Below are 17,304 nucleotides of genomic sequence, written 5' to 3'. Positions count from 1 at the left end.
TTAATGCAGCGTTCTATTACTTTGCTATGCCATTAGCTCCAGATGGTTTAGCCTGGTTGGGTAGATAATGAAGATGTGTGGTCGTAACGAGTTACAAACACATCTACTTACCCATCAGACTAGACAGAAGCAGGCCAATTGGGATGTGTGAGGCTGCATGATGTGTGAGAATTTAAATTGCCTATACGATTGGAATGATCATCATCCTTATACGATCCCGAATGTGTTTGAATGTGCCTCTTATTTTTAAAGGATTTAATTGTATTAAAAAATTCAATAACGAAAATAAATGTTTTTCACCAGTTGAAAGAATACGGTACGATATGCATCGACGCGTATTATAGCTCCACGCTGTAATTGAATTAAAAATGGTGCCAAATAAAAAAGTTCACCTAAACGGAAAAGCGAAAAGCTCGCTAGAAAACTGACTCCAAATCAGCACCCATAAAGCATACAAATAAACAAAAAAGGTAGCAATAAAACAGGGCAAAGCACCGTGCAGAGTTTGGTGGCGAATTTTCGGGTGGCAAAAATTGTAATGACATATCAGCCTGTCAACGCCGTGCTCGTATGGGGTTGGGAGAGAAGGCTTTAATTTTCCGCACCACGGTACTAGCGAGAAATTTCCGCTGATCGTCATCATAATGATGCTGTCGGTTCGTGGGAGTGTATGTGCTATTTTCCCCTGTCATTCTGCGACACGAGTGTGTGGCCCCAATTACTGGGAGCCAGTCGTTTGTCAACGCTTTACATAGTAGGCCGCGGTAAGCAGCGGAACGACGATCAAGATTCGTGTACGTGAAACGATGCCGACCATGATGATGATGATGACGATGTTACCAGGCATACAGTTGTCCCCAAATTGTTTTAATTTGGAAGCTTTTACTTGTGATTGTTGGAACTGGAAGCTCAAGGAGTTCCGGCCGTAGTAGTCTAGACATCACGTTCAAACTTTTCAGGGTCGTTATCAGCACAACACACCGGACGACCACAACCGTGGTTCAATGAATGGAGTTATCTCCCCACCAAAGGCAATGATCGTAGACGTAGTAAACATGGGTTTGAACATGTCAACGGCACTGTCGGACGTCCGTGATGTCGTGTTGCCTACATCCGGATTGACGGAATCGCTCGTATGCAGCGCGGTGTGCAAAAACCCTGGGCACACCTAAACAAGTAATGCATCTCGTAACCGGTTATAGGAAAACATTGACCGTAACGATGAAGAAACCAAGAGTCGGCTCCAATGCCGTTAGTCCCCATCATCTGGTGGTTGGGGCGTTCCTTGATTTAACTGAACGCACCGATCGTGTATATCGGTTAATACAAGATGAATTTTCCACCCTGGCGGATGACAGTGAAAGTGTGTAATGCGAAGAAAACATTCGATCCCAGTCGCCGGTTATTCGATCGGTTACTAATGGCTTTACCATTACCATGCCGAATGGGAGCGTCAACCGAGACGCTGCCAGACTGACGGGTGAAGAAGATGTCGATCACGAAGATGAGAAGCTTGGTGTAATGATCGCCCATGGAAGGTTTTACTTTCGCACGGATGTAAGTAAATGTTACGCGATACTGTGAGCCAGGGTTCGGGTGGATTGCAAGACGGTGGCTGATGCAGTCGTTGTGGTCATCGTCATGGGAGACGAAAATTGACATAAGAGAGAATCTGTGTTGTAGCAGATGGATCCATCATCCGGGACGAGTTTGGTGTTGTTACAAGTGTTTTCGCTTAAAGTTTTCACATTGAGACAAACAAACGACACAATGTTTAACTACATTTATAAACCTCAAGAGTGACCTTAAACGTTTAATAATATATTGTTCTTCTGTTTTCTTTCTTCCCCCTTCCGGTAGGTTTAAATTCTTCGCAATACTATAAACGGAAAGTGCTCCCAAGAAAGTGAACACCATCCAGTGGACTAGAAGCGGACAGAGAAAGAATGACCAGCACCTCACCGAGTGCTACTGCATCACACTGTAGAGTAGTGTTTCTGTGAGTGAAGAAGGTGTGGACAGCTCGAAAGTTCTGTTTTCGGTATCAATATTCCCACACTAACGGGCCGAATCAACCAGAAAGCAGATGTTAGAACAACAGTATAATCGACAACCGTCCAGAATGGCACGATACGTGACATTGGTGGCATTTGTCGGGTGTCTAGTGCTGCTAAGTAATTTTACACCCTTAGTTAAGGCACGTGTAATCGTGCGCCGGCAGGCAGAAGAATCCGTGCCAACGGTGGTGGTTCCAAACGCTGCAGAAGGATCTGCAACGGAGCTAGTACCGGAAGTGACAACTTTGGTCCCATCTGATGAGGATACGGGCGCTAAGGTGGCGACAACTCCACCACGACCTAACGATCGCTTCGAACAGTTTCCGGCCGATGGTTTGAATTCGGACAGTGCCGTCATTTCATCTGCAAATGAAAGTGACGATGAGTTGACATCTTCCGTTTCGGACACGGTGGAACAGCAATCGAACGGTACGGAAGAGGAAGAATCTAATGCTAGCACTACACTTGCACCATCGGCTGAAGAATCCGTGGCTCGAGATTCATCCAGTACAGGGGAGGAAGATAGCGCAAGTGCTGGATCATCCCAAGGAACGAATGAATCGCTAAGCGTCAACAGCCAACAGCAATCGGACGCTGACGAGTCGGATAAGAGTGAGGATTCAACGGAAATGGTGACGGTGGTGAATACGGCACCATCGGCCGAATCGGTTGCAAACAATGAAATTACCACACCAGCTCCAACAGCCGCCCCAGCCCATGATTCAGATGCCCCAAATGAGGTAGGCTCTGAGGGCGAAAGTCTTAGCAGTGGTAGTGGATCCTCGTCGCTTGAATTGCGGACATCGGAATCGGAACCGTCGGGCGAATCGGACCAAAGTTCGAGACCTGAAAGCACAGAGCAGCAGCAGGACTCACAGGCCGAGGAAACCACCACCGAGGTCAGAGCTGATGAGGAGGATGTCGTCACAACCGTCCCGCTTACCGGCGCCAACCCAGACGTCGAAACATTAGACGCCCCTAGCTCCAATCGTACCGACGATGGCGAACGGGTCGACTTAAGTAGGTAAGTGATCAACAGGCAAATACCAGCGGCCACCGGGCCACCGGGAGATAACAACAATGGGGCCTCATTTTCGGTAGGGCACTAATGATCGATCACCATCATCGCGGCTCTCGGCCATCGCAGTTGCAGTTTTTTGCTGTTGTTGTTTTTCACGCCGCTTTCCCGCGCATTGGTAACTATTTCTTTTGCGCCAGATGGTTCACTACTAATTTCGTGCGGCCTCGTTTTGTGTGTGTGTGTGTGTGTGTGTAGGAAAGAGCAACCCGAGTGCCGGCACTTACGCTCATGATTAAACATCGACCACCGTTATGATTAGCGGCGGTGGTCCGGGTCCGGGTGGTGTAGGCAGAGGGCTGAGTTGAGTACAAGCGCCACAGTTAAAGCAACAACAATAATCGTCTAATTTCATTTCCTATCGAACTCCAAACCGTTTCAAGCCGAACTTTCCCGACACAACGCATCGTTGCGACTATGGCGTGCGCGTGGCCTCGATCCTCCCGTCAGCTTCTTCAGGTGGAATTGTGTGTGTGTGTGTGTGTGTGTGAGAGAGAGAGTGAGAGAGAGAGAGAGAGACAGACAGAGAGAAAAAAGCAAACCCAAAAAAAAGTACGAAAAAATAGGAGCATTTCGGCTACGAAAATGGTGGCTCCACCCGGAATGACGTAGGGGATCAAAATTGTTTGCTCTGTCCGGACTCCGGCCCACACCGATTTGCGATAGAAAACGATGGAACTCCAACACCTTCTGATTGCTACAGAGCCCTGAGCACGAAGGCGTGAAAGCGAGACACGGCGCCGTGCGTCAGAGGAAGCTTGTTTGTGGTGGTCGGGTTTTCAATTTTCTCTCCCTCGCATGTAGCTTTTCCTACATCCTCCATACCAAGAAAAGAAAACACCTCCCCAACGAAAACTATCGGTACCAGCACACCCCAAATTTACACCCGAAGTGCTTTCCGATCAAACTGCCCCGTACACTGATCTGTTATCTGCCGCGGCGCCCAATTTCTCAATCATGCGCTGATTTTCCAAGTTAATTTTCTACACCACACTGATCGTGCTGGTGCTTTCTTTTCGCTTGCATGTGAGTGCTTTGCGGTACAGAGGCGCACTGGAGAATGCGTTACTCTGCCTGATCGATTCGTATCGAGATCGGTGCGATCCCAATTTTTCACTCAGAGTTTAGGTATTTCTTGTTGTTGGGTTCCGGCTCGCTGGCCTATTGTTTGGAGCCACTTTTGGCACCCGATCATGATTGTTGAGAGTGTTCTTTATGCTGTGCGTTCGATTCATGCACCATAGAAGACGAACCCGATCGTAATCGCGATCGCACCCAGTATCGAACAAATCAGTGCTGGCAGAAGGCTCTTTAAGATTGTTGGTATTTTGTGGCCACCGGATTCTCATGTGCATCACACCTTGATGGGGGTTGTTCGGAATTGAAAAGGAAATTATGATAAAATTTAGCGCACAACAATCATCCGTCCGATGCGCTTGTTTCGTGTTGTTCTGTTTTCATTAATTTGGACGTGTATTCGTGTACTTAATTCCCTTCTCGGTCGGCGTTTGTGGCCCACATTTTGGCTGTAGTGCGCGTGGAGCAGAATGGCAGGCAAACGAAGCGAAAACCAATCTAAAACAAAAGCTAACACTTTCCACCCAGAAACGTGTGTGTGGTGCAGTATTTTTTGGGAAAGCGTAGCGTAGTTTGGGTTAGCATTTTTTTTTTTTTGGTTTCTGTTTTTGCTCGACGATAAATTATCGTTACAAACAGAAAAGGCGTATTGTGAAGGATTGCTTTTTTGTACGTTATGTATGTTATGTGATGTATTATTTTAATGATTTCTTTATGGTTCAGTGAGCCTTCGGTGAGCAAAGTATGCCACCAAATTACTCAGCGTATGCCCTTGATTAGCACGGTCCGGATGGAAGATTGTTCTGATTATTCGTCTAATTGCATTAGTTTCGTGTTAACAGAGGCACTCGTTCAGGTTGCATTTAATTGTGACACTAAAATTTGGATTGGAAAGTTGGTTCAGATTGAGTTTGTTGGTAGCGGCATATTTTGGGAGATCGATATGGATTTTTTTAATTCAACTAGAACCTGTCTATCGTGTTGCTTAAAGATATGAATCTCAATAAGACGATTCATCCACTCTATGCCAGGAAACATACAACAATTGTTCTAAAAATTTTCCGCTAACACTCCGCATTAGAATATAGGTTAATGTGGTTACATCTGAATATGACATAATTATCTGAGCTACTCCCATTGCATTCAATTTGAGAATCTTACACAGTTAATCAGTTAGTAAGTCAAGAAACTGCTATTGAAAATTGGTTTTCCTTGACAGAAGAATTTGGAAAACGTGAGGACATAATTTTCGCTTTGATTCGTAAAACGTTTTCTCAGTCCTGGTGAAAGATGAAACGTGTAATGTGAGACTGAATGATCAGCAACAGTGCTGTAGGACCTCGTTAAAAGCAGTGATTTGTGAGAAAATTAATGCTTTATTCTCTGACGGTTTTGTGATTTCAAAACTTTGTGCAAGGATAAGAACTTACGTCTAAACAGTGAAGAATATCCTTGACAAGATGGACGTTGACATACAAAACTCGTCGTCCATGTTTGAAACGAAGCAGTTCATGTGAGGATCGCTAAAATGGCTAGGTGACGGAGCAAAGACTACCAGTTAACCCACTGGCGGGTTTAGTGGTAAGCGGAGTGAGCAGGGGCTCCGAAACCACAAGAACCTTCCCAGCCGGTCAGCAGATTCAATGTGAGAGGGGCTCTAAACTTCTTTTCCGCTTACCATTAAATTGTCACTGAACTGACCTCAACAGCGTTCAGTAGAATATTTAATTACAAAATTTGTCAATAAATAGATTAAAGGTCGCTCAGTATCTACTTAAAAATAATAAAACTTATAAAACATTTTTAATGCTTTAGCTTCATTTTATTTTAAAGCCTTTTCAAAACAAAACTGAAAAAGTGTTATGACTCTGCTGTTAAGAACAAAGTATTTATCTTTGCGGTGCCTTAGAAGATATTTATTTTTTATTTATTTACAATTGATTATGACGGTCCAATGCCGTATTGTCAACACCGCTTGTGTTGAAAAAAAAAATACAATCATATTGATAAGGCAGCCATAGAAGATATAATCTTTTATATTTTACTTTATATTTTTATATTTTTTTTTATATACCTTATATTGATTTAATAAGGAGCGGCCTAGCCGATTTGCTGAAAATTTGTTTTTGTTAGTTTAATAACACAAAACAGCAAGCATTTGTTTTATAAAAAAATTCTACCCCTCAAAACGGAGAGCAACAGATAGGTAATAACCATCTTTCTGGTAATTCAATTCATTTAATCAATACGCTGGTCAATCAGAAACTGTTTAAAATTCCTGCTGCCCATCTGTTCGACAAGTATCCACCAAGCTTTCTATTTCCTGCAGCCCTATCATTACCAGAGCCCTATCATTATTGGAAACCAAAATCAAAAGCTCTTCAAAAGTCTTTACCGTTTGTGGTGATGGTTTTTTTTTTATTACTAACTGCTTCCACACACTTCTATCGCTAATGGCGCCATTACCAGAAGTGATCTGATTTCACCGAAGAAACAATTCCCATCAGTCTGTGATGCATTCGAAAATTAATCGCCCTTATCACGGGACTTCCACTAACTGCATCGGACGGAAACTGTAAACGTTGCGCAGATTTGATTGCACCGTTAACCTTCTTTTTTTTGTTTCTTGTAGGTACACGGCACCATCAAACATCTCGCAAGGGAACGAAAATGCCGCTGTCGAAGAGGTATCGCTCGATAACGCGGACAGAGAACTCACTACGGAGGAACCGTTGGTGATGACCACGGTTCCGACGGTGATTGAAGAGTCGGAAGATGAGTCCTCTGTCGGTGGAGCTCGCGTGATCGAAAGTGTGGAAAGAAACAGTTCGATCTCTGTGGAAAGGACACAGATTGAAACGAATGCATACGAGGAAAGCTCGAATGAGGTGGAACGTAACCAGACGCAGGCCGGTACGATGCCATCCCGTGCCAAGAAGGGTAAATTCTTGGATCAGTTCAATGAGGAAACAACGGAGGACAATGATATTAACCTGCCGAACGGTGCTGCTTGGGCGTTGGCCGGCATGCGTATGGTGGAGCGAAAGCAGTCCGACGTTGGACAGGCGGTGAGCGAAAGCACCGAAACGGTACGAGACGAGAATGAGAATGTAGCAGCCAACAACACGCTGAAGCAACTGATGGATTGGGCAATCATTATGCAGCAAGCGGACTTTGCAAATAGTTCGTTCGTGCGCTCTACCGTAGCGTCCGATGAGCCCTCGAAGGACAGACGAACGTACGCCAATAAGGTCCCAACAGTCGAGGGGGGCGATGTTCTAAGCGAGGAGAATCGGTTAACCGCGGTTGTGACGGAGGAACCACCAACAAGACCTGCTGTTGAAGGGGAGAGTGTGGCTACCGAAGCGGAAGACGCGAATGTAGTGGACACAACGTTTGTCCCGTCGACCGAGAAGTCTGCTGGTGCTGGACAAGAGTTGGAAGATTTCAAATTTGAAGATCGATCTACTAGCACTACGGTAGCGAATGAGGCCGTGGTTGGTAGTGAGAGTGGAAATGTTGTTGCTACTACCACGAGGCGTACCTATGAGGTCAGCGAAGATGTAGACGAAACGGAGGTCTCTTCGAGAGTTCGTAATACACCGGAAATTCGTACCACGAGTACGACAACCCAACGATCGGATGCTAGCACTAGCTTTGGTATGTTTGAAGACGTCCCGGTAACGACCTACGCTCCTGCGTCACCTATTTTGAGACGTACCGAGCAAACTACGCCTCCGATACCGCTAACGACCATGATCTCTCGCATCGTTAGTACGATGCCGGCAAGACGTCCAACTACCTTGCAGCAAGATCTCGCCGCCATGACAACTACCGACTTGCCGATGAAAGAAATTACAAGCACGGACATGGGTAGTCCATCCTCATTCACAACCACAATGGCAAACAGCGAGCCATCTCGGCCAGTGGACCAGGACTGGACGGAATCTTCTGATGTCACTCAAAATCTGCTTAATCGCACCGACGAACAACCACTAGTGACTGCCACTTCAACAGTTGCAAGTGTTACAACCTTTGTGCCGAACTTGTCCAGCGCAACACTTACGAACATTGTCGAGTTTGATGATGCTTCTATCGGAGAAAGTTTAATTGGTCAGCCGAGTGTAACGACGGAACGTTCCGATTCCGTTTCTCAGGTGACTACCGAAGAAACCGCAGATGACGGAGGCAAGGTTCCGATCGTGCTGGAAGACAAGCATGTGTACGATACGGTTTCAACGACGATCGTAGCAACAACCAGGACGACCACTTCTTCATCCGTTCCAACGACGGAGCTCAGCTCGGCACAAGCGGTCGGTGTTTCGGCTGAAGCGTACACAACCCGTCGCACGATTGATCGTTCCATGACGACTACCGAACTTTCGGAAGAGGAATCCGTCACAGAGGAGGACTACATTGAGCTGAACAATGTGCCGGCTACGGGTGGTAACAATCAGCCACAGGGCGATGGTCAGAATCAGACGGACCAGTCGGCACAGGGTGTGCCAAAGCAGGACACTAACGGTACGACGGAGCAGTCTCAGGGTGAACCAGCGGCGGAAGAGGATAACAGTGTGGTCGTGGCTGTGGTGGCTAGTATTGTGAGCGTGATCGTGGTGCTACTACTGATTGCGGCTTTCGTAAGTATTCTTGGGCGGAAGTGCAAACAAGGAACCATATATATAGTCTGCTGACCTGTGTCTGAGTGACGCAAAAGTATGAATGAGTTGTGATAGGCGAGAGAGAGAGAGAGAGTGAATGGCTAAAATGAGTGTTTTATTCGTTTCCTTAAGAATTGGTTAAAGGGATTGGGACGTTTGATTTAGCATTTTTTGGGTAGATTGATAAGCATCCATATTTATCGAATGATCTATTCAATCTATATACTTTCTTATGAGTGTCAATGTAATTATACGACGCAAACATATTTAAAACATCATAAATACTAAATTAAAATGAAGAAAGTTCGTATACAATTGAAAATACTAACCAAAAAACATGTACAAAACTATCTACCATCTATACTCGTTGTTTAATTTGGAAATTTGTGTTTGATGAAGCTCAACTATAGCCTAGAGCAATCAGTTACCAGGTTTATCGATATTAATACAAAAATATGTCCCTGCTGATTTGAGCACAAAAAGAACCATATACATATAACAAATGGTTCTTTTCTTCAGAGACATTTTTATACAAATTCTAACCACTCAGGAGTAGGGGAAGTTTGAACTTTATTTACTATCTACCTTATCCTTTATGAAATGTATGCGAGTATGAACGAGTGCACATAGTGTAAATACCGGTTCCTAACCCTGCCGACCGTTGGACAGACAGGTGCACGCTTGCGCTGATCTAGATGTACTATCCACCGTTGCAGATCGTGTTCCGCAAGCGACAGAATCAGGTCTCGTACGGACAACGCTGCCGTCCGGTTGGACTAGACGCGTACAGCCTGGACAATGTGTCCGTGTACAATAGTGTGCGCCGGAAGGGTAATACGGCACGGATGTCCAAACGTTCGTACGGAAATTCGGCATTTGAGGATCCAAACTTCAAAACCAACCCGCTGACGGTGGCCGAGCTGGCAAACATCATCCACAACAAGACGGCAATTTATGACGAGTTTAAGGAGATCCCGAACGTGACGGCCCGTGCGGATGAGGTGCCGGAAGGATGCGAGGATAAGAATCGGTCAGTTGGGATTCATAAGGACGAATGTGTGGATTGATACTAATGAAGCTTTTTTTTCCAGGTACGCAAACGTAGTTCCATTACCGGAAACGCGTGTTCATTTGAAGCGCATGAACGATGATGAGAAGACGGAGTACATAAATGCCAACTTTGTGAAGGTAAGGACTCCTTAAAGACTACTTTCTAAATCATCAATTTCTAACTATAAAACAATTGATCGCACAACTAGGGTCCTAAGGATTCGGCCAACTATTACATTGCCTGCCAAGCACCGATGGAAAACACAACCAACGACTTCTGGCGCATGGTATGGGAACAAAACTCGAAGGTGATCATCATGGCGACGGATTTGAGTGAGAACGGGGTGGAAAAATGTGCCGAATATTTGCCACCCTCGGTTGTGCTGGATAATAGTCGCACATTTGGAGATTTCCAGGTGAGATCGTCGTTTTTTGGGACAAATAACTTGCTCCTATCTAAACTCTATTCAAATAACTTGTTTCTTCACTTTAGCTCACGTTGAAAAATCGCGAAAACAAGGAGAAGTACACAATCTCGACGGTGCACATGCGCCACACGCCCAGCAATAATCTGCGCGAGATCATGCACTTCTGGTATCAGTGGCCGGATACGGGTGTCCCGATCGACGAATCATCCATCATTGGTATGCTGCTGGAGGCACGCACCTACCTGAAACTTTCCCCCTCGGAGCTGGCCGAATTTGCCACGATCGCGGAGGAGACAGAGGAATCGCCGGAAGCTGCTGCCAACGGAACGGATTCCACTAATACCACTAGCAATAACAATAATAACAACAATAACAACAATGCCACTAGTAATGGTACGACGGGTGCGGGCAAGGAACCGTCCAGCATCGTTAGCAACGGAGGCACCATGGACAAACACAAGTCATTGCAACGAACTCAGGGGTAAGTCGGTTGCGCGATTGAAGGATCGGAGATAGAGCTGATGGTGACTGATTGCTTCTATTCCGATTTGCAGACCACTCACAGTACACTGCTCGCCGGGAACGGGACGTACCGGAACGTTGGTAGCATGTGACATTGCACTGCGTCTACTAGAGGTGCCACCGCGTACGGTGGATCTGCCACAAATCGTTTACTACGTACGACGAGGACGAGCCAGCGCTGTCCGGACACGGGAACAGTACGAACTGATCTACAGGGTATGAGGGCTGATCTACGCTTTTGCGGTGGGAAGTCTTCTAATGAGATTTTTTTCGGTTTGCATATTCGCAGGTAGCAAACGTGTACGCGACCAAGCTGACGGGACCAACCATAGAGACATAGGAAAGACTCATTTAAAATCAAGTATTGTGAGTACGTTCGACACAACTCGGATGAAGATGAGCTGAGTTTCAACGGTCCACGATCCTCCAAAGACTCGATCGACTTTAGAGGGGGACGACAAAGAGGAAGAAGGACATATTATGACTAAAAACCAGCAGCACACAACAAACTTCTGCCAGCCTAAGTGCTGTACCACAAGGAAACACTACTCATCGTCCACCAGGAAAAATGCATCAGGAAAAGTGTGGAATCTACTATCATACTGTACCTTCCTGAAGGTTCACATCAATCTCTGCTTCTGTTGAATCTTCCCCCTCTTGTACAATCACACTAACTTAGTCGCGAGTCGCGATCGATACTGACCAGACACCGTCGGTAGCTGGATGGTGATGCTGACTGGCTGCTTTATCTGCCCATTGTTAGCAGGGGCTAGTTAGCATCACCGTTCTGCCGCGTGCTTCGGTGTCGGGATTACTCATAATACTTGATTTTAATCTCTAGCAGGGACTAGAGAAAATCGCGATAATCCTTCATCATCCCTAAGCGCAGATAAAACGAAAAAGAGGCAGAACAAGAAAGTATTTGCTCCTCTGTGGCGTAAGTCTGTATCTGGATATTTACGCGTTTAAGTGAGGTTCGCACGCGCTGCCTTAACATTCCGTCAAAATGGAGGTCGTTTTAGGGAGGTTAGCCTAGACTATGAAAATCTCATCCTATCCTGTTGTAAGCACACATTAGCAATTTTCCATCCCGTTTTTGTGACCCATGTGTGTCCGAGTTTTTGTTTATACGTGTGAAGCAAACCGCTACACCGGATGTATGTATATCGTGTTATCCTTTGTTTGTGTCGTACGAGATCGATCGCTGATGGAGAAGTGAGAGGACATGTTTCCCGATTGTTTCTGTTAAAAGTAGGATAGGTGTTTGTTTAGCTAAAAAAAAGGAAGTAACAGAGGCGAGAGAAAAAAAAACTATCTAACCGAATCGTTTAACGATCAGCTCAAAAACGTAAGCTAAGAAGAATGGACTGCAATGCGGTAAAAGCCAAGGCACCAGGAACCTATCGACCAACCTTGAGAAGAATTAACCGGGTCGACAGGTACGGGAAAGGTAGAGAGAACTCGGTAGGAACACTTTGTTTTGTTGCAATATAGGGCATAATGGAGCAGTTAAACTCAATACATTTATCATTTATGACACTGTTAGGATTAGGATAAGAATTTAGATTAAGAGAAAAGTGTCCCATCCGATCGTGATCTCTCTCCCACCGACCCTGTTTGGCCTGTCCTGCGTGTGGTTAGAAGATTTCTAATGCATCCTGACACCGAGAGATGAATTGAACTAACTGACGAAAGATTTGATTAGAAATGTGATACTTTAGCTACGGGATATTTACACCGAAAAAAAAAAAGAAATACGGAAGATACACACTTACTATTATTATACACGGACTAGAAGTATAGACAAATTTAAAATTATGGCAAATTGGGGATGAAGAAACTTTTTTTTTCAGGAACTTGTGAAGCTAGAATTCTTTGCATCCCACAAGACCCAGGGTGATAGGCGAGCAATGTGGCACGATAGCTTTAGCACAAATGCGGGATCCCGATTGATCACTGACTAACAGCACGAGTTCTCCAATTTGTAAAACCGAAAATCAAAAATGGTTCGCTTTTCGTTTTGTACATTTGCTCCAACTAATGTGTGTTGCATATTTATATACCATCTACACATACCTGATATTCTGTCCTATTGGCTTAAGGATGTCGTTTGTTCAAAGGCTGGATCGGTTTGGCGCAAATGAATTGAAAACAGCTCAAATTTATCGTGACACAATATAGGTTTTGTGTGCAGTATTTATCCTATTTTTGGTGAACAAACGTACTATAACGCAACGGTTGGATTTTTGTTTTGGACCACACCGTCACCACTACCAACTAGAATGTCCATCGGAGGCTGAACACTTAAGGTAATGAAGAGCAATTGAAAGAGAGATTTCTGTATCCGTATCCGGGGTAAAGGTAACCACCTCGTTTACGGGTGCTTCGTAGATGAAAGCAGCTATCATAGAACGTTACTGGCAGGCAGTACCACGTACGTAACGTGTGACCACGACTATTAGGAGCGAGGGTACGATATTATCATAATAATCGCAAATGTTTGGGTGCTATTACTTCGGGGTTATGAGTATTTGCGTGGTGGCAAACGCAATGGTGGGTACCGCACCATCCGGACCGGTACCTTTCTAGAGTCTATTTCGATGTTATAATTCCTAAGCGTGCCTGTGCTGGTGACTATAGTCCTCCAGCCGTTGGTAGCGCTATATTAGAAGAAAAATATTATTCGGAAAGAAAAATGATACAATCAGACGAGCCGTTTGTTTGTTTGGAAGTCCGAAATTAAGCATGGTATTTATTAAATAATCATATTTTTTACATAAAAATTCGATTTGTAACGTTTAACGATCTTGCTTGCTGTCCACGTTGTTTCGCAAAATGTATTGCGCCATAATGAGAGCCGCAATGACCATTCCAACATACAACACGGTACGCACGTTTGCCGAACCGACGCCCTCCACCGTCTTGATGATGGTGTTGTTTAGCTCAAATACTTTCCTGCTTTCTTCCAACATTCGTTGGCGCGTTTCGTCGTCTATTCGTGCACCGAACTCGTCCACTATTTTGCGCAAATGTTGCTTTAGCTCGTAAATACTGTGATTCTCGAATGTTGTTAGGGCCGCTCCTTCAACCGTAGCTGTATCTGCACTGCGGAATGGATTTATCCGACGTCCCAGTGAACGGCGCTTCTGTAGTATTTGACCCCCGGACAGCAGGCCCATGTAAAGATGGTAGACGTACGCTAACAGGAGATTTGCATTCTCCTGTTCAATTTCATGCAAATGATTCAGATAAGCGCGCACTTCCGGCTTTGGGGTGTGTCGTTCGAGCCATCCGTCGCCAAGAAAGAAGCGTAGATCTTGCTCAAATTGTGCCGTTCGATGAATTTCCGGTGGTAGAAAATCGTGCGGGACATGCTGCTCGAGATGTTTGAAGATGTCGTAGAAAATGAGCAACCCTTCGGCCCAGACGCGACTGTCGTAGAGAGCTGCCGGGATAGTGATTAAATGTTAACAATACAAGTTGTACGATGGCTTAACGAAAAAATGCTCACACTTACCGAATGCTAGCTTGGCGTTAACAAGAGCATCACTAACACTGTGAATGTCTCTCGTAGCTAAGCGCATTTGCTTGGAAAAGGGCACAGTTTGTGCCATTTCGCTGCACAATGTATCTTTTGAGATTCGATGCCAAGCTGATAATGAAACGATGATGCGCAAAACACGATTGACAATAACAAAGAATCAGCTGGTCTTTTGTTTATGCGGCCGGCTGACAAAGTGTTTTGGAATGTAAACAAAGAAAGCGTTTCGCATGGCAAGCGTTTTCATTGGAGCGAAGCGTTGTGCAAATGGCAGCTCGATTGCGAACATTTTAAAGTAAAACAATTCAGCTTATGAAGCAGTTTGATAAAATATGAGCTCAGTAATAAATTTATCATGGTTTTAAAATGATTTTTCCAGCATTCTAGAAGTTATTGAGAGAAACGAATAGAAAATACATTTCATACATACATGAAATACATACATTGAATTCGGCATTTTAACGTGTAATCGCACCTTTAGTGCTTTAGCTTGAATTGTCAATGTTGACACAGCTAGCGTACAGTACAGCATCCTCAGCGTTGTTTTCCATTCGTGCGTTTTCTGCTGAAAACATCCTACAAAATGGGTAAAACTAGCAAGGATAAGCGAGATATTTACTACCGTCTTGCCAAGGAGGAAGGATGGCGTGCCCGTAGCGCCTTTAAGCTGATTCACATCGATGAGGTTTTCCACATTTTCAAAGGTAAGCCACCCGCACTGTTTCCGATGGAATGTCCGACACCTGACGCTCGATTGCTGTGTTCTGTTGTGCCCCTTTGCTTTTAGGTGTAACACGAGCCGTCGATTTGTGTGCCGCTCCGGGCAGCTGGAGCCAGGTATTGTCGAAGCGTCTGTACGAAAGCCGCGACCCGAAGGACCGCGATGAGGTAAAAATCATCGCCGTAGATTTACAGTCGATGGGACCATTGCCAGGCATCATACAGCTGCAGGGTGACATTACGATGCTCAGCACAGCGGAAGCGATCATCGAACACTTTGGCGAGCAGCAAAAGGCACAGCTGGTTATCTGCGATGGTGCGCCGGATGTGACCGGGCTGCACGATATCGATGAGTACATTCAGTCGCAGCTGCTGCTGGCCGCACTCAACATTACCACCCATGTGCTGACAAAGGGTGGCACGTTTGTGGCGAAAATCTTTCGCGGCAATGACACGACGCTGTTGTACTCGCAGCTGAGAATCTTTTTCGAGCGTGTTACGATTGCCAAACCACCGAGCTCGAGAAACTCCAGCATTGAGGCGTTCGTGGTTTGTCAGGATTATAGACCACCGGAAGGTTACATTCCGCAGATGATGAATCCCATGCTGGACGATGTGCGGCAGATTGCTATGCAGACGGAGTCGCCGGTCAATCGAGCCATTATACCGTTTCTGGTATGTGGCGATCTGCGCGAGTTTGATTCGGACATGTCGTACAGCTTGAACGTAAGTTGCACCGAATAATGCAATGTAGGGTAATATCTTTACATAAACTTTTTGCTAATTCTTTGCCACAACTTGGCACAGATTGACCCGGAAAAGGATTACGAGTATCGGGATGTGGTTCAGAAACCACTAGCACCGGCCTATAGCGAAGTACTGGAGCGGATGAAGACAACTTCCCTTAAGCATGGCAGCATTAAGGTTGAGGCGGACAAAAAGAAGGATTAAATAAAATCACCATGTGTTGGAAGCATTTGCGCATTTAGAACAGTAAGTCACACTATAATCACACATATTCCTGGTAGTTCTGGTTTGGATATTGCGCAGGTGTTATCATCCGAATGGAAAAGCATCCTTTTTATGGCTCAAAATTGGTGCTTAACAATTAACCTTTCGATCGATTCGATTGGCCACAACACAGTGTCGTGAGAATTAAATGGCCCATCAAAACAGTCATAACTCAAGGTAGAAGCTAGGTTCCCGGGGAATGCCAATTACATTCACATGACTAGCTTTAATCGTTACTGATCGTTCGATAACGATTGCGATTAACATGAAGGGCAGAACATCTAGCAACGGTTGTTAAATGGATCGGAAGTCTAATTGTGTGTATGTGTGTTGGTGGTTTATTTTTTTACTTGTATCACGCAATTTCCATACAGTTCACATTAATGATACATATTCACAGTTCGCTAGAACGAGGGGGACACATTCCTATTTGCATAATTACTTTCAAAAAGGAATGTTTCGATGTGCCAAAAGTGCCTAGCAGTGTGATATTAGTTAATCGAAACGCAAGTGTTTCCGGCACTTATAGTAATTGGGCCGGGAAGTACCATTGTATGGTTTTTTTATTACAACAATTTACACACGTAATGCTAATTTAAACGACAACAGCCGATGAATTATATCGATGCGATATTGTAAATTGCATCAACCCGGCTCCCTCATGCTCTACAAAATTCATTTGAATTGATAAGTGCATCACACTGAAGGATGCCAGTTTCGAACGAAACAACAATATGACACGCTTTAATTTGCAAACCGCTATTGAACGTATACAGAGGACGGATGCGGAACAAAATGTGGTTGCCAGGCGGGGGCAAGCTTGGTGATGGTTACGCCACGTCCAAAACCATATGCATACATACTATTTTTCCCAATTTAATTGGTTGATATTTTGGATGGCTTGATAATGTTTCCTTCCACAATGGTCTCCGGATCGATTGCGTTTTACAATTCGCACGGTTTTCTTTTTTCTTCCCCCCCCCCCCCCCCCTCTGGTACTGCTTTGCGTCCGCTTACGATGGGTAATGATGGATTCTGAGCGTGTGTGCTTAATTTTTTTTTCTTCCTTGTTGTTGCACTCGCTATTTGGCTTTTTTTTGGCAATTTTCTTTTCATCTTAACAGTTTCTTTTCGCGCCGATGGTAATTGACACCCGGTA

At 44.9% G+C, this 17,304-nt stretch overlaps 4 protein-coding genes across 7 annotated transcripts in view; 2 read left to right on the top strand and 2 right to left on the bottom strand.

Moving 5' to 3' along the window:
- Positions 1–17,304, bottom strand: part of LOC126557548 (vacuolar protein sorting-associated protein 45) — a 221,311-nt gene that overhangs the window by 48,512 nt on the left and 155,495 nt on the right. The gene's annotated exons all lie outside the window — the stretch shown is intronic.
- LOC126556716 (mucin-3A) lies at positions 2,087–11,322 on the top strand. Of its 2 annotated transcripts, none has more exons than XM_050212159.1 (8): positions 2,087–3,081; positions 6,845–8,852; positions 9,569–9,903; positions 9,965–10,061; positions 10,133–10,339; positions 10,417–10,832; positions 10,906–11,089; positions 11,163–11,322. In XM_050212159.1, exons 1-8 carry the CDS (start codon positions 2,087–2,089, stop codon positions 11,211–11,213), a joined length of 4,293 nt encoding a protein of 1,430 aa, XP_050068116.1. In that variant the 3' UTR covers positions 11,214–11,322. The 2 variants fall into 2 exon arrangements, with proteins under 2 accessions (XP_050068116.1, XP_050068117.1); XM_050212160.1 differs by having other exon boundaries at positions 2,998–3,081; positions 9,590–9,903.
- LOC126558885 (heme oxygenase 1) overlaps positions 13,672–17,304 on the bottom strand; it is a 536,918-nt gene continuing 533,285 nt past the window's right edge. Inside the window, exons 2-3 of one of the 3 annotated variants that reach the window (XM_050214967.1) lie at positions 14,391–14,504; positions 13,672–14,318 (exon numbers count right to left, since the gene is read on the bottom strand). In XM_050214967.1, the coding sequence (XP_050070924.1) occupies positions 13,672–14,318; positions 14,391–14,487 (744 nt within the window). In that variant the 5' untranslated portion in view covers positions 14,488–14,504. Of the gene's footprint in view, positions 14,319–14,390; positions 14,528–17,304 lie in introns of those variants that run through there. The other 2 variants (XM_050214968.1, XM_050214966.1) reach the window with 2 other exon arrangements.
- On the top strand, positions 14,946–16,087 carry LOC126558620 (putative tRNA (cytidine(32)/guanosine(34)-2'-O)-methyltransferase 1). The gene is made up of 3 exons (XM_050214665.1): positions 14,946–15,118; positions 15,202–15,860; positions 15,942–16,087. The coding sequence occupies exons 1-3, from the start codon at positions 14,998–15,000 to the stop codon at positions 16,083–16,085; spliced, it is 924 nt and encodes a 307-aa protein (XP_050070622.1). The 5' UTR covers positions 14,946–14,997; the 3' UTR covers positions 16,086–16,087.

This window comes from Anopheles maculipalpis, chromosome 2RL (genome assembly GCF_943734695.1).
Source record: "Anopheles maculipalpis chromosome 2RL, idAnoMacuDA_375_x, whole genome shotgun sequence".
Classification (NCBI taxonomy): domain Eukaryota; kingdom Metazoa; phylum Arthropoda; class Insecta; order Diptera; family Culicidae; genus Anopheles; species Anopheles maculipalpis.
Note: the sequence above shows the minus strand (reverse complement) of the source record. Positions and strands in the feature narration are given on the sequence as shown.